This window comes from Curcuma longa, chromosome 20 (assembly GCF_044706935.1).
Source record: "Curcuma longa cultivar G26 ecotype Majalengka, Jawa Barat chromosome 20, ITB_CL_G26_1.1, whole genome shotgun sequence".
Classification (NCBI taxonomy): domain Eukaryota; kingdom Viridiplantae; phylum Streptophyta; class Magnoliopsida; order Zingiberales; family Zingiberaceae; genus Curcuma; species Curcuma longa.
Window position 1 is genome coordinate 2,776,752 of NC_133880.1, and position 26,087 is coordinate 2,802,838.

Consider the following 26,087-nt stretch of genomic DNA (forward strand, 5'->3'; position numbering starts at 1 on the left):
AAATGATAGGTTATAAGTCCCGCGAGATTCAATCCTTGACTATTATATCAGAAATATCATGCGTCCACCATCTACGCTACACTCTGAGGGCACCTCGAATTAAGTATATGAATAGTACTAGAGCGATACTTTGCTAAGAGCATTAACATGAATATAGGTTGTGAAATTTACTTTAGTGGTTGTTGTTGTCCTAAAAGTAATCTTCAATCTTCTTTCTATCTGCAGAGGTGAATCAACAAGAAGCGACTATTGAGGGGATAAGGTTGACATGATGAAGACGAAGAGAACTCCTGGGACACCTGCAATACTTAGACGAGAGTTAGAATGGATGCCGAGATAGACTCGGCATAGTCACTCTGACGCTCAAGTTAGCACAAAGACTAAAAGATGAGAACAGTAAGGAAGAAGGAGAAGAAAAGGAGCGAGTGTGCATGTGGCAACCATCCTTGCACACACCTTCTCTAGGGTTTATATAGTAACACAAAGAGCATCTCCATGTCAAAGCCAATGAAGAGACCAATTCCAACAACCATTGAAGACCTCTCCAATCATTAAGCGCCACATGTCTGTAGAGGGACATCTAGGAGATTAAGTCTGACAACTGTATGATTGTCTATCCATTTAGCTATAACGCTGCATTTGAGAATATTTGTAGTAACTGTCAGTGAGCCAACATAGGGTGTAGGCCCCAACTATAGATAAGGAAAGGAAGCAGATGGGAAGTGATCTTGAAGATTGGACTCCCTGAGTTGAGTATCTGAGTTCCTAGAGGTGGGAGTGAAGTGGCTTTGAAGTCAGGTGAGCCGAGTTGATGGAGTCGAGGAGCATGAGTCCTTTGAAGTGGAGTAAGCCAAGTTGATGGGGTCAAGGAGCCTGAGGGAGCCTAAGTCCTTTGAAGTTGAGTGAGATGAGCTAATGAGGGAGTCAGGTGGCCTGAGTCCTTTGCAGTCGGGTGAGCCAAGTTGATGGGGTAAAGGAGCCCGAGTCCTTTGAAGTCGGGTGAGTTGAGACTGATGGGGGAGTCAAGTGACTTGAAACCTTTACATTCGGGTGAGCCGAGCTGATGGAGTTAAAAAGTCTGAGTTCTTTGAAATGGAGTGAGCTGAGCTGATGGGATTAAGAAGCTTGAGTCCTTTGAAGTTGGGTGAGCTGAGCTGATGGGGGAGTCAGGTGGCCTAAGTCTTTTGCAGTTAGGTGAGCCAAGCTGATAGGGTCGAGTGGTCGCTTTAACCTCTACCTATGTTTGACTGTTGACTTGACTCTGCTACTTATAGGTTCTCCTTTCCACCCTATCAAATCTAATTCTATATATCTAGTCCGTCTTTACTCTCTAGAGTGGAGATAACTTGTGCTTGACAGTAGAATTACTTCAGCAAAAAGGTGGAATTTGTCACTCCAGTGGCCCTACACGGTCGGTCTCACGACCATTTATGAGAGAGGTAAATCGAGAAGCTATAGTTGACTACGACGGAGAGGACATTGTCTTGGCTTCACCGAGATTTGACCCTTGTCCACTTCAATAACTCTGCTCTGTCATAACCAACTCAACTATGTCCCAGGGACGACAGTAGAATTACATATATAGGTTGAGTCGTCGGACCCAAGGTTTAATCAAAAAGAAACAAGATGCTAACTAACCAAGTTCACCTAATTGGAGCATTATTGAGTGTTTCACTGGTGTGTCATCTACTAATTTAGGTATTAATTTATAATTATAATTTATGACCCACGAAATTATAATTTATGGCTAACTGAACTTAGTCCCACCCTTTTTTCCCGTTTTCTCTTTCTCCCGGCAACACAAACCACAACATTCACTGCCCATAAGTCACGGCACACATTTCAACTTTCCAATGACCACTAAACTTAATCCCTAAATAACGGATTCCGAATCTTGACTTTTTTCCAGTGATGTAAATCCTAATTGTCTTTATTTCGCGATCTTGGACCATCAACAAAGTTTTATCAAAACTGTAAATAGCAGAAATAACTTATATGGACAATTAGAAATTTCTCAAAGATTGCTATGGGCTCTGGCCAAGCCAATTCTTCTCCCAAATTCCAATCGACTCCATTACCAAGTCCAACTGTGGTCCAGAAACGATTGTCGGCAAGCCGAATAAACAGCAGTATATATACATATTTTAAACAAAGAATAGTAATTTAATGCAAGATGTGTTTTCTTAGCCATCCTTTGAAATAATCCAGCTGCCAAACAAGAAGTAACACACTAAATCGTAGACAAGTAACCGAATCCCGTGGAGTCGTTGTATCCTCCAGTTTTTTTAATTATACTATAATCTTGGGAAATCTAGTGCAGTTGACCACAATTTGGTTTCTAATTTCAATTGATTAATTATAGGGCGAAAAGCCCCAGAAATAGAAGATAATCATTGTAGAGGGAAAGGTCTCTGCACTTTTTCCAACAATGTCTCCCTCGATGTCAGGGCCACCAAGGCTGTCCTGAAAGTAGGCATGGCAGCTTCCACATCTCCATTCGCAGGGCCACCTTAATACGAAGACCAATGACGATGGTGATTCCAAGTTCCAACCGCATGCATCAAGGGGGTTTGCGCCATAATCTATCTCCTCTCTCGACTCCAACAACTCTCTCTTTGGTGATTCGTCTGCAATCAATCAATCACGTCAGTTTCATAACAATGGTCAACTGACGCAGCGCAACGGCCGCTCCCTTCGCCGCTTGACCTTCAGCGCCGATGACTTCCACTTCGTTCGATTGAATCCCGACCCCACGCCTCTGCAACTTCGACAATAGCTGACACCGTTAATTGTTTGTAAAACCAACCTAGTTAAAAAAAAATTTGATAGGATTAATATTACTAGGTAAATTAGGAAGAAGATGGAATCTGTCATCTTAACGGTCCCACACGACCGGTCCTAGACCATCTATAAAAAGGTAAATCGAAAAACTACAATTGATCACAACGCAAGGATATTGCCAAGTAAATTAGGACCTCAAGCATTAGCCCAAGGTGGGAGCATCAACAAAATTAATCTATGAATAACTTTCTCGAATCGAGACTCATTACCATCACTGAGTCAATCCAAAAATAATAATAAATTATGATGAGTATACTTAATAAAAAATATGATATGTATATTAAAGTAATATTTTGATTAATTATATATATTTAAATATTATAGTATATGATTATTTAATTAAGATAAAAAAAATTATACATAATTAAAATCTTAATAAATATGCATATAAAATTTATAAACAAATAAAAGCTTTTCGACCGGTGCATCTCTTCACACTACTAGTCCTGACCAATGCAACTTAATTGTCTATGTGCGTGGAGGGAGAATTAAGGTACGGCGTTGGAGGGCATCGTTAGTTGACTGACTTCCTGTCATTCATCAGGCATTATATATCCTGCCAGTCGAGTGTGACGAACCTGCGGTGGATGCTGGAGCTGATGAGGCTCGAAGGGCTAGCCATGAACACCATCGCGTGCAACGCAAATGTAAAAATTTTCGTTCCCTTTGTCTTTTTTTCGTTACTATTAACAATGGAGCGGATATTAATTCCATAACGAAAACGTAAGTCATTGTTTATTTGTATGTCACGGCAGTTTCACCCTTATTTTCAGAACCATACGAATCTGCAATCTGTAGCAAAGTCTCTATTTGAACATTTTGGGTGCATTTGTCCGTAGCAAAGTCACTATTTGAAAATTTTGGGTGCATTTGAATGCCCGCAATTAATGTTTGAGGGCAAAACAAGCATTTCACTATTCTTGATTAAGTTTCCAGATCTGCCTTATCTCGTCAACAAAAAGTTCAGTCGCTTTTACTGGCGCAGGAATGATCGAGCTTATATTAACACTAGAACAGGAGAGAAAAAGCTCATTGGAAGTAGAAGCACTGGCAAAATCACAATTAAAAGAAGCTTAAGAGAAGGAATACAACTTATTACGAGTCACTTGAATTTTTCTTTTTACAAAATGCAAATGGATCTCATATTAGATGAAGGAATCTAGTCTAAACCCAGAATCCTCAAACATATAATTAAAGTGTTCAGATCGGTAACTCACTCCTCAAACATAACTGCAATATATTAAATATTTACAGGACCTCCATCTCAGGCACCTTACCATCGGAAGATTTGTGCCTCTCACTTAATTCATGGAGATAAAACAAAACAAAAAACAAGTCTCTACTCATATGCTTGTTTGTACCCAATAGGAGTCATACCTAGCAAGAGGTTCTTGAGGGAACTGATTTAAACAGCAGGGCGGTCAATGATCTGGACCTCTGGGATCTCCACTATGCTCTCCAGAGTTGGTTTCCACCCTTTTCCTTTCCCTTTCCCTCTCTCCTTCTCCATCTCCATCTCCATCAGCACATCCTCCAGCTTCTGCTCCCCGTTCTTCTTCAAGTGCAGCACCAGCCACTCCAGCTCCTTCCTTGTCAGCAGGATCTTCACCTTGCAGCCTCCGTCATCCCCCTTTTCTAGCCCACTCTCTTCTCCCTTCTTCTGCCTGTTACCTCCACTTCTCTCCATGCAGTTCCCCATGGACAAGTCCCAAGAAAAGAAAGACCTTGTGTTTCCTTCGTGGGCGTGTACTGCTTGCTTTCAACTTTCAAGTAGGAGAAAGGAATGAAGGGAAGGCTGTAAGCACTTTCTGCAGGAGCAAAGCTTGCGCCTTGTGTGGTAGTGAGGCAAGGCAATGAAACAATTTAGCAGGAAGGCAGGCAGGCAGGCAGGCAGGCAGGATTGGTCTCACAGGTGGTAAATTATATCTGTCCGATTTGAATGCTAGTAGCACATGGTGGGTCCGACATAGAACAACTCGACAAAAGGTTTTTCACATTGGGAAAGCGATGGGCCAATCTCTTAAGAAATTGCAAGCGTTTTTGTTATTCTTTCAAACGTTAATTATCTTCGGATTGGGGAGTTAATCGATGCGTGCCAGAGTCGACATGTGCAGAGCACAGTAGGCCTTTGTCAGTGGACGCTTTTCCCCGACCACAGCCATGATCCCCAGCTGGGTTCCCTTTGCAGTGAGCTTGTGTCCACTTTTCTCGGTAGATTCCAGACTTTTCGTTGCAATAACATTATTACCACAATGATTTGACGCCTTCGCTTTTTCCACGTTCAGAAAGCTCGGTGACTTGCTTCCCCTTCTTCCTCGCCTTGGAAATCTTGACTGATCTTGAGTTCACTGGCCTTATTGTTTTCTTCCACGATCTATTGGCATCGACCGGTACAAAGTCTCGCTCGTGCTGTGACTGAAGAAGCAGCAACTGCTATTCCAATACCAATAGACTCCTCAAGTTTATGCTCGTTACACATCGTCCATGGGCAAAATGTAACAGCAGTCAAATGAATTGTATCTCCAAGTTAAAGGAAGTTGAGTTTGATTGGGAGATGAGGCAAGAGGTGCTGCATAATGCGTCTGGATCAGGAGTCATGTGACGAGAAAAGGGGGAGAAAAGAATGCAAGTCTAGCCACGTACTGCATAGGACGGGTGTCGTGTCTAATCGCTAGTGTCATGCCAAAAGATATTTTTATATCATAGGGAGGCTTCAGAGGTACTTGGTTAGATTTCTTTATTTTAATCTCGTCACTTGACGTTCTAACCCAACTTATTGTGTGGATGGTTCTACGTGCGATACGAATCCCATAAACTAAGGGATTACTGAAACCTATTCTGTTAGCAAAGCATTGATTCTATTCTTTGTCTCTAGCTATTTCCTTCTCTAATTGGCCTAGATTTCCTCGCTAAAAACAAAATAATTAATTTAGAAATCCAAAAAGATAATAGTTTTATAGAATTAATTTGTAAATAGATATTGGAACAACACTAGACAACTTTGAGATGATAAATCAAATTGAATAGAAAACCTGCAAATGATAGAAAAAGGCAAAATTTCATTTCTAAAGCTCGAAATTGTTAAAAAAAAAGGGTTAAAAAATTTTAAAATAATTTTTTTCTTCCAATGAGGCCGACAAAGGCACAAAGAATGGCCGAAGAAAACGGTGGACTAACGCACTTGTCTTGATGATGAGTTGATTTAATTAGAAAAACATTTGTTGTTATTATTCCACTGTACCAACCTGCCCTCACTACACCATCCTTAATAAATTCCAAATTGCCAACCCAACAACACTGCGTCCATGGAGAAGTGACAAGGCACTGCATTCATTTTGGTTTTATGTTTTGGCTTTATTAATTTCTTAATTCTTGGTTAGTACTTTATTAGTGTAACGTTAACATTTAACGAGATGATTTGAAAGAGCGTTCGTTGTCGAATCCTTTTGTTAGATCGGGACGGAAGGAAGTACTGGATCCCAATTCTTCTGTGCCTTGCTGACGCCAAGATGAGAAGAGCATTTCATCATCAACGAAATTTAATTAATTAATTAGAAATAAATAGATAAATAACAATTCTAAAATTGCCTTATATTAATTAATCAAGATGAGGAAACCTCCTAGTGTTTGGAAAGCCTTTCGCCCAGATTTAATTTGTTCAACAGACTCCAGTCACGAGTATATATGTCCCAGAACTCCCTGAAAGGTTTGCCTAAAGCCAATTGAAAGCTTTGATAATTAACGGGTAATTTAATTTGTGAAACATCAGAAGAAACAATTGAGGCCGAAAGAAGGATGTGTAAGTTTTAATGTAGAAGGAGTAGACAAAAGTGAAAGGAACAATATCACCAACACATTTGGTAGGAATCTTAGTCTCTGGTTATATATACCATAGATAGTGTCTGCATCCTACGAGTGTTAGGGAATTACATGAAGAGTATCAATGTGTTAGACAAGTAAATGGGAGAGTGAGTTTCCCTGTGTAAAGTAAATTTCCTCCTGCACGAATTAGTTAGCTAAAGTGTCGCTTACAAGAATTGTTCCTTGAGCAAAGAAAATAATGTTCATGATCCATGATCCAAGCAACTTAAAACCCTGCAATTGTAATATATAGATGTTCCAAAATGGTCTACTTAATATCATCAACGGGAAATGATGCTCTTAAGTGGTTGTGTTTGACTATATTATTTTAATATGTTTGAAAAAGAGTTTAATATATATTTATCTTATACTTTTTGTTGGTGCGATTGACCTCAGGTCAAAGTTGACTAAGCTCAAGTTGATCACTTAAGTTGAGGTTCGATGTTTGAGAAATATATTGTTAGATATTAAGTAGGTCAAGATTGATCGGATACTCAACGATGAAGAAGAATCGAGTAGGTCAAGGTTGACTGGATATTTGATGGCAGAAAGTCCAAGTAGATCATAATTAATTAGACACTTGGCACGAGACAGAAAATCCATGTAGATCATGGAGGATCGGACACTTAGTACGAGACAAAAAAGTCCAAGTAGGTCATAGAGGACCAAATACTTGGTGATAATGAAACTTCTGACATATCAAGGTTGATAGGATGCTGGATAACGGGAAGTCTCAGCAGGTCATGGATGACTGTATGTTGGGCAGAGGAAGTCTTTACAAGTCAAGGTTGATCGGATGCTGGGCAATAGGGAGTCCCAATAGGTCATGGATGACTAGATGATGGATAGAAGAAATCCTGGTAGGTTGAGGTTAATCGGATACCAAGCAAGATGTGAATTTAATTTTGAAAATGCTGAAATTTAGAGTTAGCTATCGATTGATGTGACATAGTAATTGATTGGCAAACCTACACCCAGAATTTTGAGTTTGACTAGGTGACCAATCGATTAGTGTTGATCATTAGGTTCACTAATCAATTGCTAGAAATAGCCAATGAACTCAGAATTCAAAGTTTAGGATTAGCTATCAATCGATTGGTGCAATCGACTGGAAGAAGATGGTCAGGGAACAGAATGCTTTAATCTAAAGTAATCAATTGGCGCAATTGATTAGTCAAGAAAAATAGTCATTCTACATGTTTAAATGGTCGTATCCGATGTGGTAATCGATTGATGAGTAAGATCAATCGATTGACAAACAGAAATTAGCCCAATTGCAACTCTAGAAAAGGGGGTTTCGTGGTCATTTGAAGCTGCTGGTTCTTGGAAATTCCAGAGTGAAGTGTTGACGCATTTCCGTATCAAAAAGAGCTATTCTAAGCAACAAGAAAATATCCAAAGTAATGTTTCATTGTAAAGTAGTTTTAGATTTTAGTTGTGTTTGTGCTTGCTTTTCTTATTGTGTTCTTGTAAGAACAAGATTGTAAGAGGTTTCTTTGCCTTTGGAAGTTATTCGAAAAGGAGGATTTCTTAACGGAGAGAGATCATAGGAGGGACTCTTGGATTAGTCGTCTTAAGGAGACAGATACCAAGTACAACTAAGGTATTGTGCATGTGGCATTGAGGTCGATTCAAGAATTTTACTACACAATCAAATGACGACCACGATATCAAGATGAGAAGTGGTTGAAGTTATTCACCCCTCTTTAGTTCAATCCTAATAGAAAGTACAAAAGAAAACAAAAAAAAAACAACATATAAGTTATTATACGCGTAAGAATAAAGAAGGTTTAAAAAATTATGCAATAGTCAAGAAAGAGGTCAATAAAGTAGTGAGTGAAGTTAAGAATAAAACTTTTAAATGCTTATATTGACAGACGAAAAATTTTATCCAAATAAGATGCATTAAATATGCAATATACTAAGATACTAGTGAATGATGAAAAATAAAAGAGTGATAAAAGAAATATTTTTATTAACTTTTTATCAAGGTTTAGGCGATCCACTTAATTTAAGTAGGTTAAAGAAATATAAAAATTTAAATTTTTATTGTAGAGTTCAAGCTTTATAAGTAGAACAAGTTTTAAATGAAATACAAAATAAAAAATCAATTGGATCGGATGATATTCAGATAAAGGTATCGAAGTAGTTAGGGAAGCAAAGTATAGAATGACTATAAAGTTATTCAATCTGATATTGAAAATTTAAAAAATATTTGACATATAAAATTGTGTGAATTATAGGAGTATTAAACTAGTCATACATATGAAATTTTGAATTAAAGAGCATTAAGGATGGAGGTACCATGAAATTAGAAAATTAATTTAATAATACACAAAGGTTAGGACACTAGAAATCATATATTTTCTCAAACAACTAATTAAAAAGTATTGAAAGTAAAAAGCAAGACAAATGTATTAGCATAGTATATATTAAAATAATTAAGAATATGATGAGAATGTAATATTAAAAGTAAACACTCCAAACAAATTAATTGAAGTGTTTCTTATAAAAATAAAATTACATTAAGGATCAATTTTAAGGCTTTATCTTTTATATTAATTATGAATGAACTCACTTGACATATCTAAGATACGTTACCATGATGCATATTGTTTGCAGATGATTTTATTATGGTCGATGAGACATATGAATTAGTAATATTAAACTTGAATTTTAAAGGAAAATATTAGAAGTGAAAGGTTTTAAGTTTAGTAGAGTAAAGACAAAATATATAAAATTTAAATTTAGTAATATTAGACGTAATAAGATAATTATTAAGATAGGAGATGACGAGTTATCTATAACTAAGAACTTTAAGTATTTAAATCATTTTTGCAATAGGAAGGAGTTGAGAGAAGATGTCTTACATAAAATACAAGTAGGAAAGTTGAAATGGAGTGGTGCATTGTGTTTTTTGTGATTGTAAAATACCTTTAAAATTTAAAAGGAAATTCTACAAACTAACGGTTAGATATGATATATTATATGGAGTTGAATGTTATGCTATAACTCGAGCATATAGAGTTAAAAATGAAAGTCGTAGAGATGATGTTGTTAAAGTGGATGTATGGACATATGAGTTAAATGTATGTGCAGACATATGAGGATGAATATAATAAAAAATAAGAATATTAAAGATAAAGTCAGAAGCACCTATTGAGAAAAATTTCATAAGATACTTTAAAATTATATAAGCATGTACTTAGACTACCAATAAATATTCTAGTTATATAATATAAAATTATAATAAATATACACATTAAATAAGAAAGAGAAAGATAAAAAAGATTTGATTAACAATGATAAAATTTATTTAAATATAGATGATAATATAAGTAGAAAATAGAAGTTAATGAACTACAAAAGATTCATATAATAAATTTTACATAGTTGGATAATATTTGATTGTTGTTGTTATTCTTTTAGAATTTATAAAATATAGTTTATTTACAAAGTAAATAAGTGATCAAAAAATCAATAATATTTCAAAAATATCTTTATTTCAATTATTCAATAATTACTACGATGTTAAAATAAATTAATTATAATAGTGGAAACAGTATTCTAAGCGACGGCTATAATAATTTTAATTTTTTTAAAATTGATCAAATTGATAAAAAAAATTGATCGATATAAAAATACTATCGTGTATAATATTTTTTTTTATCAAATTAAATAAAAAATATCTTAACATATTATATTAATTATAATAGCACTTAACAGCTAGCAGCTGAAATAAAAATATCCTGAGTGGAGAACCTTTTTAATTTTTTTTTAAATGCTCCTTTGATTCTAACAATTAAGAACGTTTTAATTGTTGCCTTTTAGAAGAAAAAAAAACCAAGCATACAATTTTTTTTGCCTAACTATTGAGATTCGATTCTGTCTGATTAAATTAGATTAGATTAGATGAGTGGGTTACGCAAATGCTCTAAAATCTAAATTATATATAAGCACGAGGAAATGAAGCTTATGCCTGAAATTTAACTGAGTTGGTTACAATAAATTATAGAAATGAATAAGAGTTCCAATCTTGACAAAGTTGAGATGCTCTAAAAGCCACATTGTGTATTAACATGGTGTTATTAACGCCTTTTGTGTGCTCTAAAAGCCAAGGAATCATGAACTCCAAGAAGCTAAAGAAAGGCTTTCGGAACCAGATGGAGATGGAGAAGGAGAAGCAGTCTCTGCGCATCCTCATTATCTTCCTCCTTTTGCTTGTATATCCAATCCTTTGCGATTCAAATGACAGACTAACTCCCGGCGGATCCATGCCTTCCAATGACACCTTGATCTCTGACGGCGGCGCCTTCGTTCTGGGCTTCTTCTCCCCGAAGACCACCGGCAGCGACCTCTATCTTGGTGTCTGGTACAACCTCCCTCAGAGGACCGTCGTATGGGTGGCCAACAGAGAGAAACCAATCGGCGACCCAGCGGCGACTCTCTTCTTCTCCAACGACGGTGACCTGCTCGTCGTCGATTCAAAAGGAAGCACCTTCTGGTCGTCGAATTCGTCAGGGAACGGAACAGTGGCGCTGCTGCTGAACACAGGCAATCTGGTGCTCAGAGACGGCGACAACAAGGTCGTATGGCAAAGCTTTGATCATCCGACAGACACTCTTATGCCGGGCATGACTCTTCGGTTCAGGCTCGGCGATCGCCCCAGCACTGTCTTCGCCTCTTGGAAGGATGCAGATGATCCCTCGCCGGGGAATTTCACCTGCGGGATTGATACAGACACTTTTCTTCAGCTCATCACATGGAGAGGCGGTTCAGAGATCTACAGCAGGAGCCAAGTGTTGGGTAGTAGTTCCTTCAGCAACTCTCCTGGACGAAGCTCCAACTATGTATACTTAACATCGAGAGTCGATGAAGACAGACTTCTGCTTTCACTAACTCTATCAGATTCATCAACCTTCATTAGGTACACACTTAACCATTCTGGGCAGCTGCAGCTCCTGAGTTGGAACTCCGAATCCAAATTTTGGCGAATCTATACGTCTATGCCAACCACCTGCCAAGTGTATGGATTCTGTGGTCAATTTGCATATTGCGACGACAATGAAACAGTGCCTGTGTGCAAGTGTTTGGAAGGATTCGAGCCGAGGTCGAAGAGTGCTTGGGACGTTGGCAATTATTCGGATGGTTGTTCGAGAACGAGAGCTTTGCGATGCGGAGAGGGGAATGACTTCCTCCAAGTGACAAGGATGAAGTTGCCAGACAAGTTCATGTTTTTGAGAAACAAGAACATGAGTGAGTGTAGGTCTGAGTGCATGGCGAATTGTTCATGTACTGCTTATGCTTATGCCAATTCTAATATGGGAACAGGACGAACCCAATGTGTTTGGTTTGGATGGAAAACATGATCGATGCAGAGGTATACAGAAGCGGGGGACAAAACTTGTATCTGAAGCTTATGAACTTGAATTCAGGTATACTTTTTGCATTTTTGTGTCTTTCGGTGGATCTCCAACATGAACACATAGTGATCATTCTATGAAACTGTCATCTTAAATGATCGATCCCCATGGTCTTTGCAATTCATTGCATCAAGTCTTGAATCATTAGTTAGAACTTCTTTAGTTCCAACGAACTGAATTGTCTAACTGAATCAGGTACATCCGGTGGCAAGAGCAATAAAAAGAAGATAGTCATTGCGGTATCAGTTTCGGCAGCAATCATTTCCTTGGCTTGTGCCTTTGCTTCATGGAAGTTCTTTAAGAAAAATGGAAAAACACTAAGTGATTCGAGTTTGAGTCAAATCTTGCAGAAGCCTTTGTCTGGTTCTGAAGAATTTGTAGAAGGGGAGACAGGTGAAGCTCCAGAACTGCCATTGATTAAGTTTGAAAGCCTGGTTCTTGCCACAGACAACTTCTCTCATTCAAATAGGCTCGGACAAGGAGGCTTTGGTATAGTTTACAAGGTAAAAGATGGAACATGTATTGAAAAATGCCAGATTTTAATATCGAAAAAATTGAAACTTTCATATTTCAGGGCATGCTTCCTGGAGGGCAAGAGATTGCAATCAAAAGACTTATGAAAGGATCTGGACAAGGAATAGTAGAATTTAAAAATGAGGTTGTTTTGATTTCTAAGTTGCAGCACAAGAACTTAGTCAGGCTACTTGGTTACTGCATTCATGGAGAAGAGAAATTACTAGCTTATGAATACATGCCCAACAAAAGTTTGGACCTCTTCCTATTCGGTTAGTTCGAATGCATTCTAATAGTCACTTCAACTTTAAGATCATATAATTTGAAGTTGTTCGTTATCTAAACAGATCCAATGCAAAAAACTAAGCTCGATTGGGGGAAGAGATTCAACATAATCAAAGGAATTGCACGAGCACTTTTGTATCTTCACCAAGACTCAAGGTTACGGATTATTCATCGTGACCTTAAGGTCAGCAACATTTTGCTCGATAAGGATATGAACCCCAAGATATCTGATTTTGGCATGGCGAGGATCTTTGGAGGAAACCAGAATGAAGCCAACACAACTAGAGTGGTTGGAACTTTGTAAGTATCATATCATATGAAGGTAAATTAAGATAGCACCCACATAAAAAACTTTATTGTAATGGTGATTCCTTGCAGTGGATATATGTCGCCGGAGTATGCAATGCAAGGACACTTTTCGGTGAAATCCGATGTCTACAGCTTCGGAGTATTGCTTCTGGAGATTGTGAGTGGCATGCGGAATAGTAGCTTTCATCTTGTTATGGATAACTTCCCCAATCTCCTCGCTTATGTAAGTCGACACTTAACTTTAGGATACTACAAGTTTGATCATTTCACACTCTCAAACTTAAAATGTTTCAGGCATGGCAACTGTGGAATGAAGGCAACACAAGGGACTTCATAGATCCTTCCATCGTACACTCATGTTGCCTAACTGAAGCATTAAGGAGCATCCATGTGGGTCTCCTATGTGTGCAGGACAACCCGAGTGATCGATCAGCCATGTCGTCGGTTGTTTTCATGCTGGAAAATGAATCCACAATCTCTTCCGAACCTAAAGAGCCAACATTTTCTACCAAAAGGAACATTAATCTGGACAGAAATGATCCATCAGCTGAAAACTTGGAGATTGGCAGTATGAGCATCACAACTTTAGAAGGTCGCTAGAGTGCTAACTCATCGCAGATATTTGAAGTCAGACTACATGGAATTTAACTCTGAAGTTCCTTTTCAAATTCCAGTAGTAGAGACTGCACATTTCTTTTGTTATATCTAACTCTAATTGCTTATCACTGATTTCAATTGTGAGTAGTAGAGATCAAATTTAATGTATCAAATCTATAGATTAATGAGAAACAATGTTCCAGTTTGTGTTAAAGATCAAAACTTTGAGAGCAGAGAGGTTTAATTTCCAGCAAAAGATTTTTTTTTTTTTACTTTAGAGACATCGATTTCAGTTACAGTATGAACATGAAAATTCCTGGAAAAGATGGAATCGTTGAAATAACGGACGTTACAAAGTGTTCCACGAGCGTTTGTAACACGAGAGCATTATATCGGGTTCTAGAGGGCAAATGCGGAATTCCGCCTCAACCCGATGCCTTTCTTCGCTGGCTGTGCGACTGTAAAGCCCGCTGCCTTCTCAATTTCAAATTTTCGTCTCAAACCCTAGCTCCGCGTCGTGTCCATGGCTTCTCGGATCCCCGGCAAGCCTCGTCTCCCGGCGAGGAGCCCATTGCATGTAAGTGCTTTGAGTCCTTGTTCTGTTTTCTGAGACTCTGCCGTTTGTTCCTCTCGGATCCGCTTTTGGCTCTCGCAGAGGAAGGAGAATCAGGATGAGGCGCCCCTGGAGAAGCGCCGGAGGGTGGTAGGGAAGACAGTGGCCCAATCGTCTAGCGTCAGGGGGCGGCAGGTGCTCTCTTCCACCAACGCTGGCCCTGATCCCACCGTGACCCGCGACCAAGCAGCCCCCGCCGAAGCCCCTGATGGAGCTGGTGTCGAGTTCTCGTCCAGGGAGGATGTGGAGAATCTCCTGGGGGAGAAGATGAAAGGGAAGAACAAGAATGACTTTAAGGTGACTTGGCATCTTCGTTCTTCATTTCATCTTTCTCAGAGGATTTTTTTTTTTAGTATTTTTCTCCGTGAATTTTCAGGGGAGATGCGAGCAGATGATTGAGTATATTAAGAAGCTCAGGATTTGCATCAAATGGTACATGGACCTTGAAGATGGTTATTTGGCGGAACAGGAAAAGCAGCGACATTTGATGGAAACTGAAGAGAAAAGTCACAATGAAATCGGTAAAATTAGTACTCATTCTCTTCCGTTGCGATTTTGTGAATAGTTGACATGTATCTGTGGCTGAAATTATGATCGTTCAAAGTAAATCTTATACTCACTTTTTATTGAATTTGACAGTGTTTACTTCTGAGACAGTTTAGCAGTCTAGTACCACAGTGGAGGTGGAAGAAGAGTGTGAAGAAATGGGAAAATTAGGAGAGGATACAGGAAAAAGGAGAATTTATTGTCAGATTTTGATGAATTTTTTTAAAAAAAGTTTTGCTGCTTTCCTAAGGTCAAAACCCAATGAATCTGTATACTAATTACTTGGAAAATGATAATAGGAGCAACTTTACTACTTTCAAAAAATATCTCATATAGAGTTCTCACACAACCTAATGGCATCCCAACATAATGTTCACTTCCCAAAGGAGAATTCTCTCTTGATGTTTAGTTTGCATGCCTGTAATAAAGGGTATGGAAATCTTTTTGAGATTGCTGTGATCATTATTCTCTGATGGAGGAGGGAATTCAATAATGGAGAATGAGATGCTAGATACTCTTTTCTGGTATCATGTGCTAATGGTTGGTTATGCTATTTGACAAGAAATTGTGGTAAAGCCTGATATCAAGGGTATAAGATGACTTACGTATGACCTTCACATCATCTTTTTAGCATTGAAATAATAGCAGACAAGTCATGAATATGACGAGCAGTGGAATAGTCAGTATCTGCATGTCAGACTGCCGAAATCTGTTGTCTTGTTGATTATAGTTGGAACTTGGCAATGATGTAGGATTGATACGACACATGTTGTGAGGCACAAAAACTAGAAATAATCTCTTTGACAAAGGAGCAATTTGTAGGATGCATTGGTGAAAAATGTAATACAGTATATGGCAGTGACAAAAGGAGTTTTTACCTAGTGACTGATTTTGCTACACTGTAATGCTAGTGGAGGTATAAATGCAGAAATGTTAAGAGTTGACACTGGATCAAAAACAGGTTGCAATGACTATTTGAGATAGGAGATGACATAAAAATAGTAAAATGAGGTTGATTAGAAGAAGATCACACCTGTAGATGGAGATAGGATGAACAAAGGACCCTAACAGAAGGTGAGCGGAAGAGATCATGAAAATAATACTAAAGGAGGAGAAGAGGAGAATAAGGAGACAGGTAGAAGAGAAAGAGCTGGACTAGAAAAGAAAGAGAGGAAGGAGGAACCTGATGGAAGTGAAAGGAAAGAGAAGTTGAACCAGGAAAGTGAAAGGGATAGAGAAAGATTAGAGCAGCAACAGTTTGGCCCTAGTACCAGTTGTTCTGTGACCATAGTAAAGGTAGAAGAAGAGTGTGTTGAGATAGAAAGGTAGGACAGAAGGGGGGAGTTGAGAAAGAAAAATAACTGCAACATTCTATTTCTGTTGTCCTAAGTAAAAGCCATTTTATCTATATATCCAAACTATCCAGAAATCAATCATAGTGATATACCACGGTTAATATGTATGTATGTACGCATACATATCTATTTATGACAACTGTGCTAATCACATGGTCTTAGTTTCCAGACTAAATTCTCCAAATGTTATTTTAAGTTTCATACTACTTATATTCTAACAGGATCTTCATTTCTTAAATGTCATCCTCCACTTACCAAAGGAGATTTCAATATCATTCTGTGTTTTTTTTGTGCTTGAAATAAACCTTTCTGGAATCCTCCTCACTCCTCAGATTGAGGTGATATTTCATTAAGCATGTGTAAGTTTTCAGCTAGTATCCATTTGGATTTTGCCTACAGAGGCCCAGTTGAGGGCAAAGATCGATGAAATGGAGGCCAACATTAAGGAGTTAAAGGCTGAGTATGTATCATTGCTGGAGAAATTTGAAAGGGAAGAGACTGATAAGCAGGTAGGAGTCTTTGTTAACATATATTTTGTGTTGCTCAGTCCATGTTTATCTGATTATGAGTTGCCAAACAATGAAGGCTGCAATAAAATCTTATGAGGATGAAAGAGACACACGAATGTCTGTAGAAAATGCCCGCATTGCTTTATCTGGAGAACTTGAAAGAGTCAACCAAGAGCTACAGCGACTCAATGATCAGGTATCTAATTACTTATTTGGATCTGAAACATTTGCATCTGGTGGCCCTATATAACCAATTAATTGTCTTCATGTCAGTTAAAGATTGTCCAAGAAAACAATAGGAGATTGCAGGAGTATAATACTAGCTTGCAACAGTATAATAGCAATCTTCAGGCTGATGCAAAGGAAAATGGTGACACCATCTCAAAGCTGCAGAAAGAGAAGACTGCAATTGTTGAAAACTTAACCAGTTTAAGGGATCACATAAATTCACTTAAAAGTCAGTTGGACTCTTCAAGGGTGAGCGTTATTCCTTCTGTATCTCAATCTATCTTTTATTTTTCTTGGCTTGTGTGTAGTAGTTAATACAACAACCACTGCAAAGGAATTAGGAAAAATGTTGATATTGAGAAGAAGAAAGTAAATAGAATAGAACTTGTTTGAAACAAAGTAAAAAATTCGAATTGATCAGATCAGAATAGTTAGTTATGATGTTAAGTTACAAAATCTGGCCATTTAACAATGATGAGTTTAAATGGAATTTGATATGCGAATGATGTAAATTGGTCCAACTTGAATCCTAGTTAAATTGTTGAAGAAAAACAGTACCATAGGAAAAGTATACTAAAAAAATGGAAAAAAAACATAATCTAGATTTTGATATTCTATATTTCCTAGTGGGTGAGTAAAACTTTTGCTAGCTATCAGCTATTTGAACAGAAAAAAAAATATTGAAATAGGAAAATGTGTTCACAAGCTTTTACTTAATATCTGAGATATATACCTGATCAATGGTATGTTATTGTGATAATATCAATAAGGATGTTATGTTTTTATGATAATATTGCCATAAGAACCTGTCCTTGTGAGATGAGTGTTTCTTTTTTTGGCATCTTATATTTTCCTTTTATTATATATGATATAATGATGTCTGACAACTTAAACATAATTTGGTTATTGTGCCAGTCTTCTCAGCAAGAGCTTACTAAACAGAAGGAAGAGTTAAAGAAAGAACTAAATTGTCTTAGGATTGATCTTCAACAAGTCAGGGATGATCGTGATCATGCACTTGCACAAGTGCAAAGCTTATCACTTGACATTGTGAAGTTCAAAGAAATTAGTGGAAAATCATCCAAAGATTTTGATATGATCACTGTGAAATCAATTGCTCTTGAGGTTTGCTTGCCTACTATCTTTTTCCATATTCTTGCTACTTGCACAAAATACAATCTCAGTTCTTGATGTCGTTAGGAAACATGTGCTTCCCAAAGAGAGCAATTACAATTATTGCAGCATCAGCTTGCTGCTTCAAATGAGAAACTAAAGGTGATTAATGGCTATACTTTTTACTCAGTTAAATGTTGTGATCAATGCATGTCTGTTTGCCAGAATTTGTAGTTTCATGAGCAATAAATTTGTTCATCTCTACCACATGAAGTCCCCATTCATTCAAACTTCACCCTTTAATTGCTTATGTAGCAAGCTGATTTGACCACCATTGCAACTATGTCTGAATACGAAGGACAAAAGAAAATTATGAAGGATTTGCAAAATCGTCTTGCTGATGCTGAGTTTCAAATTTTGGAAGGAGAGAAATTGCGTAAAAAGCTGCACAATACCATATTGGTAATTTTATTTTTTATATTGTGTTTTAAAAGCATAGTTGATACCAATATTATGGTTCTTGCAGGAACTTAAGGGAAACATTCGAGTCTTCTGTAGGGTTCGCCCTATCATACCCGATAGTGATTCTACCAGTACTGATGGGGCGGTGGTTTCTTATCCTACCTCTGTGGAATCTGTTGGCCGGGGAATTGATTTGATGCATAATAGTATGATACAATTTTTGCACAAGCTTGTTTAGTTGTCATTCTTTGTTTGTATATCATTCATATGCAACATCAGTGCTGACTATATAAATTGTCAGCTCAAGAACACTGCTTCACTTTTGATAAAGTATTCAATCATGAAGCTTCACAAGAAGATGTATTTGTTGAAATCTCACAGTTGGTGCAGAGCGCATTAGATGGGTACAAGGTAGTGTAAGTATTTATTTTATTTTGTTTACTTTGGAGCGGTCCAATGGGAAGGCTCTTTGTTTATTGTACAATGTTAAATCAGATGTTATAGCCAACCCACCTAGTGGGATAAGGTTTGGTTGTTGTTGTTGTCAAATTAGATGTTATTTTATATTTTATGTCTTCAATACCTCTAATGTCTGTACTTTCATTAACACATTTGGGTTTTGCTGCATGTTTTTTTAATATATCCTTAATTGGTCAGGCTTGCATTTATTTGGACTGATGGGCAAAATGCAGTTCTTCTTGCTAGTTAAATGTTTAGTGCAATAAAATAATTGTTGTTACTGTTATATTTCAATTTGTTTCTCTCATCTTAGGAATATTGAATCACAGGTATGCATTTTTGCTTATGGGCAAACTGGTTCTGGTAAAACCTACACTATGATGGGAAACCCAGAAAATCCAGAACAGAAAGGTCTCATACCCCGTTCATTGGAGCAGATTTTTGAAACTAGTCAATCACTTCAATGTCAGGGTTGGAAGTTCAAGATGCAGGTATCTTACTTCCTGTTGTTCCCTATTAACATTTGCTTTACTTGTGACTTTCTTTTTTCCTTGCTGATCATGTGCTTTTGCAGGCATCTATGCTAGAGATTTATAATGAGATGATTCGAGATTTGTTGTCACCAAACCGTTCAAACAGCTTGGAGGGTAAACAATACTCAATCAAGCATGATTCTGCTGGCAATACGATGGTATCTGACCTTACCATTGTAGATGTTTGTAGTATCAGGAAGGTTTCTTACCTCCTACACCAGGCTGCACAGAGCAGGTAGGCAAAAGTTTTCCACTGTTTTCACTAAACTCTCTTAGCCGAGATGCTTATTTGACGTTGATTAGTTTATTCTAATCTATTATCCTTTATATGGCACATTTCGTTCACTGAATGAAATTGGAATAAACTATATAAGGATTAGAATTGGAATAGCTATTCCTTTGTTTGGTTCATGAATGGTATAGAAGATGCATTTGATTTCGTGGTTTGTAAGAATGTTGAATAATAAACAAAGAATAGTCTTCACCAATGCTAAAATATTTTACATGAAATGTTTTGTATGTCTCGTCTACCTCATATGCCAAGCCTAGTCTGGTGTGACTAAACCAGCCTTCCTAATCCATTTAATCCAATTGGTTTGCCTGATCTCCAGTTTGTCCAACTCGAGCAGTTTGTTTCATTGTTTGGATGCTTCTCCCCTCCCTCCATATGCCTTAATTGACCTGTTCAGCCCCTTGGTTGGTTCCTTCAACCCAATCAGCCCATTCAATCAAATTAGCCAGTTCGACCCATCCAGTGCAGTTGCCCTACCTATCCAACTAGTTCAGCATCTGATTTGGTTAATCAGCTGACTTTGCATTTTTATAGTTTTCATAGTTTTTTTACACACACATTGGGTGAAGACAAATTTTGAATGCAAGACCTACCAGGGGCATCCGTTAATTTTTCAATAATAACTTTTTTAAGGTACTTTTATAGTCATCATTTAACGGAAACTCTTATCTGTATCGACATTCCACTGGTTGAATTTTTCAGTTCTATACTTAAAGTTCATACTACAATGTCTGTACAGATCTGTGGGAAGGACACACATGAATGAAGAATCCTCGAGAAGTCATTTTGTCTTTACCTTGAGGATATTTGGTGCCAATGAGGTATTAACCTATCGTTATTAATCTGTTAAAAGTTCGTTTTCCATTATTGACATAAAACTACGATTTGCTTCTAGAGCACAGAACAGCAGGTTCAAGGTGTACTCAACCTGATAGATCTTGCCGGAAGTGAACGCCTAGCAAGAAGTGGTGCGACAGGAGACCGTCTGAAAGAAACTCAGGTGAAGAATAAATTTGTTCAAATTCCAAACTTGGCAAATTATTTACTGCTTCACTTTATAATACAGGCAATCAACAAGAGTTTGTCTGCCTTGAGTGATGTAATTTTTGCGCTCGGGAAGAAAGAAGACCATGTACCCTTCAGAAATTCTAAGCTAACTTATCTATTGCAGGTATACAAACTGCATGTTTGCAAATGTTCTAAAGCATATTCCTTTTAATTCTCAGAATGTTGTAATTTAGAATTTAATTTTAGATTTGCAAGTGCTTTGTGTCTAATTTCTTGTGATGTACTTTAGAACTTATTCTTAAATTTGCTACTGCTTTGTGTTTCATTTCTCAAAATGTTTTACTGTAGGACTCAATCTTTACAGTTTCAAGTGCTTTGTGTATAATTTCATTTTGTGCAACAGCCTTGCTTAGGTGGAGATTCTAAGACGTTAATGTTCGTCAACATCTCCCCAGAGGCATCTTCATCCAGCGAATCCCTTTGCTCACTTCGGTTTGCCTCGAGGGTCAACTCCTGCGAGATCGGAGTTCCTCGACGACACACCCAGATGTGACCACCTTCAGATTTGCGGCTGAGCTAGGGTTGAGGCTCCACCTTGCCACAGTTAACCAACTCTTCGTTATCATAATTCACCGTCAGAATTGTAACATGTCCACTGTAATATTACACCAATCACTAGCAATCGATCGTTTGTGGTGGGTTTGCTTGCTTTGAATTAAGTTTGAGCTCATATGCTGATTTGGGTGTGCCTTGGGTTAATTTCATGGTTCTGTATCTTCCAGATGTTGTTATTCTACATAATTGAAATTTGCGATCTGCAAGGTGATTTAGAATGAATTCTTGTAGATTAACTGAGGCACGGGCACAAGCTCAAGAATGAGTTGTAGCTTCCCTCTTGTTTAGTTAATAAGATTTATCTCTTCTTTATCGTAATTAAGCTTCTCATGTTAAATTCATTGTAATATTTCTTAATTGTATAATTTTTCATCATCTTGAATGGAGGATAAAGTTGTTAAGTTAACTGTTGCAGACAATGATATATTTATTACTGTAGATTTTGTGCTAGTAATTGTAAATTCCTGTGAATCTGAACCTGAGCTATATTTCTAGATTTTGATTTGATTTTGTTCGAATAAAAGAAATTCGATTGGGTTCGATATTTAAAAATACAAATCTAAATGTATGTGATTATTGGTTCAAATAAAATAATAGTCGCAATTTGTGAATTATTTTCACCCAAAATTTGTAAATGAAAAAAAAAGGAAAAGAGAATCGAACAATAAGAGCAAATTTACAGGATGATCCTCAACAAAAATCTAACAAAGTGAGTTTTTATATAATGGTAATTTATTTATTTAAACTAATTCTAATTATTTTAGATGAATTTAACTTTTAGAAGATTTAGTAATACGTAAAGTTTATTTTATTATTTTATATTAATAATACGTGACGATTTATTATCAGAATATTTAGGTGCATGGAGTATTGCAATCCCAGCGGTCACTTTTCTTCACCGATCGCGATGCTATTACAACCGTCGGATTGAAAACCAGTTCGTCGTCCTTTATGCCCTGTTTACTCCCAAGGACGGATGAAGCACGGAAAGGAATCAACGGTGGAAAACTTTCCTCCGGATAAAGGAAGAGAGAGGTGAAGGAAAAGAGAGAAAAGAAGGAAACAACAAAGTGGAAAGGAAAAGGAATCCCTCCAGCTCGCTGATCTCCGAAATACCCTCCACCAAGCTGCGACCCGGTGATCTCCAAGTTTAAAATCCCTCCAGCTCGCTGATCTCCGAAATACCCGGCCAAACAACACAGTGAACTCCAAGTTTAAAATCGCGATCCACCACCCGTACAAGAGGGCAACGCCGGAATTTGCTTCATCTCCGATATGGTGAAAACAAAGGCAGCGACCAAGGATGAAGGGCTGCTGAGGCAGCGGCGCGATTTTCCCCGGGCAGAAAGCTTGTTCCGCTCCTCTGTTTTGTCGCGCGATTGGAGCTCTCTTTTTACCGGAGGATGCCGCAAAGAAGAGGGAAGGAAGGCGACTGCGCTTGAGTTCCTCCGGTCGTTCACCCTTCGCAAGCTCCCTCCCGCGAGAAGAAGACCAGCGTGCGCTCGGGAAGGACGGCGTGCTCGGGAGGAAGATGAATAGAGGCTCATCTATCGCGAACCGGCGTCGTGGCCACGCGTTGGATCAGAGAAGAAGACTCGGCGGAAAGGAAGGATATTTGTGTAATTTTATTTTCCATCCTTCGCTCTTCGCTTTCCGTCCGATTTTGAGGAGATGGATTTTGATAAAAAATTGATCTGTTGATGGATTATCTTTCCCTTCTCTCATCAAATTTTAGAAAAGTAAACGGTGGATAACATGCAAAAGTGGATGCATACATGCAAAGGAAAATTTTTCTCAATTTCCCTTTCCGCACCTCCAAATAAACTGGGCATTAGGGCTTATTTGGGAGGAGGTGAGGGAAGGGGAAGGAAGGGTAAATAAGGGGAAGGGAATTTGTAACCTTGTTTGTAAAGAAGTAAGGGAAGGGGAGAGAAGGGGAAGGAAGGGTAAGCTTTCCCCTTGCATGACATAAATAGACACAATTCCTTACACTCCGATTTGGGATGTAAGGAAAGGGAAGGAAATGTTAAAACATATTTATTTCAATTTTATCCTTATATTAAAATATTAATTATTAAAATAACTTATCTATTAGATTTTTGCACCGTTGTTCCTCGTCACATAACCTAGTCGTCACAGGATCTCATCACTCGCACTCCTCGATGTTAACCTTCGTCGTAAATTTTTACATCAATAAATTTTTATAAAAATGTTGATTTATCTTTTATCGTACTAAAATGTACAAATTCTGTATTTCGTATATTTTTTATATATCTACTTATTATTTTATAAATTTTTTATTTATTTAAGTTGTAAATATTAATTTTTGTTAATCTTATGGGCTATATATATTTTTTCACATATAAATTTATTTTAAAAAATAAAGATATTTTTATAATTTTATATATTTAGTTTATAATTTTGATTGACGAACTCATTGAACGAATAGTTATAAGACATCAGATAAAATAAAATATCTAACGAACAATTATTTTAACAAGTAAGGATATTTTTGTAATTTTATATATTTAACCTTCATTTCTTTTCCCTTCCTCTCAAATAAGGTAGTACATGTTACGTTAATGAACCTTCCCTTCCTCCCAAACAAAAAAAATATAAATACCTCCTTTCCCCTTCTTTTCCCTTCCTTCCCCTTCCGTTAATGAACCTTCCCTCACCCCATCCAAACAGAGTGTTAGGAGCCGTCCGATAAAAACCTCTTTTCGTCTTCCATCGATCTGGTGCTCCACTTCCGTTACTGCACGGACTGGAATGGAAACAAGCTAACGTCGTCCTCGTCTTCACCCCGCTCGCTCGCGTCGCTGATCTGCTCTTCCTCCTCCTCCACCGTCGTCGCCAGTGCATTGTAGAGATCTCGAGGTTAGTCATATTGTTAACTAATTCGTCTTTGGATCGGCAATATTTCTTCCGATGCGACAGATCCGCCTCGATCGAATCCCTCCTCTAAGCTCCAGTTTGCGCATTTTTAAGAATCACACTTGAGTCTTGATTGTTACTGGTCATTTGGTTCAGTTGATGTTATTATTTTCATCAGTTTGAGCATCAACGAGTGGGGATTTGGGGTGTCTGGCTAGCTGAAGTTGACATAAGATTAGGAGATAAATATTTTCTTCTTGATTGTTCGTATTAGAAGTCACATTGTGTGTTTCTTTCTCGAGGAATCATATCTGATTGTTTAATTCGATGCGGCTTGTGATGAATGGGGATCGACAGAGTTCGTGTGTTGGCTTTTGTAAAGAAAAATATATTCAATAGCAATTCAAAGATAGACATTGCAAGTAATAATGAAATAAATGAGCCTGAAGTTTCACAATGTAAACATGATAGATGTTGAATCTATCATTCCGTAACGGTTTCATTAATGAAGACGCTATTTATGGAGTAAACTCTGGATAACTATTGAGTTGCATAAACATGTGGTCGTAGACAATGGTAAAAGGAAGCTCCATTTTAATTATAGACTTATAACACAGTTAGATAAGTATATAAATTTCAAAGCAATTCAAAGTTGGAAGTAACAATTAAATAGATGGACCTGAAGTTAAAAGTGTTAGATATTGTATCTATATTCAGTAAGGATTTCATTATTGAAGATGTTATTGATGGAATAAAATCTGGATAACTACTGAACTGCCAAATATTATCATGTAGTTGTATATAAAAATACTCAATTAAAATGGTAAAGGGAAGCTCCTTTAGTTACAGAGTTATAGTGCACTTAGAGCAGTAGATGAGCTTTCTAATTTGAGGAAGTGGGCGCCTGAATTGCGTTATTAGGATATAGTTCCATTCACGATCAAATATGGGTGTTCTTGATTAAACTTTAAACTAGGAATCATGACCTAGGTCTAAACATCATTCAAGGATTCTGAAACAATGCAATCAAATTAAGTAAAAGCAGCCTAAAGAGATATAAAAGGTAAATGTTTGAATAGTCTACTAGGAAGTATAAAGTAGTTGTACATATGCATTGAGTTTCTTAAGATGGTTGTATAAGTTGTGGTAGAGGAACAGCTAATGTATTGATCCTCAGAATGTTTATTCCAGTTTGACAGCACCAAATGATTCTATTAGGTGTACTCTATATTTCTAACATCGTAGGTATTATTGTCTGATAAATGTCTCTTGGAAAATTGTATGACTAGAAATGACAAGCATTGACATAGCTGTGAAGGATTTCAAATTCTTTGGTGAACTAACCTCCAAGTTTTATTAGACGTGGGATGATACTGGGATCCTCATGCCATGCTTTCATTTTATCATAAATGACCTGCTCTCACTTAAGAGTTTGGTAGATGAATACTGCTTCATTCACACCATGCCTGTCAACTACTACCTCAGCTAGTCTCACCCACCTGTCTTGTTGATTTTCATCAGATTGTTTCATAATGAAGTGAAACTGCTTGTTTTCATTTCCCTTACTCACTGAATGATAGATTAAATCTTAATGTGCTGCCATAACCGCAATAATATTTTTGTCTGAATTGTTTATATTTACACTTAC

At 37.4% G+C, this 26,087-nt stretch overlaps 2 protein-coding genes and 1 pseudogene across 2 annotated transcripts; 2 read left to right on the forward strand and 1 right to left on the reverse strand.

Moving 5' to 3' along the window:
- Window positions 1-3,873: 3,873 nt before the first annotated feature.
- LOC141813966 (uncharacterized) lies at window positions 3,874-4,740 on the reverse strand. The gene has a single exon (XM_074701967.1). The coding sequence runs from the start codon at window positions 4,538-4,540 to the stop codon at window positions 4,247-4,249; it is 294 nt and encodes a 97-aa protein (XP_074558068.1). The 5' UTR covers window positions 4,541-4,740; the 3' UTR covers window positions 3,874-4,246.
- Window positions 4,741-10,871: 6,131 nt separating this feature from the next.
- On the forward strand, window positions 10,872-13,908 carry LOC141813207 (G-type lectin S-receptor-like serine/threonine-protein kinase B120; annotated as a pseudogene).
- A 444-nt stretch (window positions 13,909-14,352) lies between these two features.
- LOC141813443 (kinesin-like protein KIN-14N) lies at window positions 14,353-21,500 on the forward strand. The gene is made up of 17 exons (XM_074701410.1): window positions 14,353-14,406; window positions 14,485-14,739; window positions 14,819-14,963; window positions 16,743-16,852; window positions 16,929-17,048; window positions 17,126-17,329; window positions 17,996-18,205; window positions 18,281-18,355; window positions 18,509-18,655; window positions 18,720-18,861; window positions 18,957-19,066; window positions 19,444-19,605; window positions 19,689-19,882; window positions 20,679-20,760; window positions 20,835-20,939; window positions 21,006-21,110; window positions 21,351-21,500. Exons 1-17 carry the CDS (start codon window positions 14,353-14,355, stop codon window positions 21,498-21,500), a joined length of 2,370 nt encoding a protein of 789 aa, XP_074557511.1.
- Window positions 21,501-26,087: the final 4,587 nt, after the last annotated feature.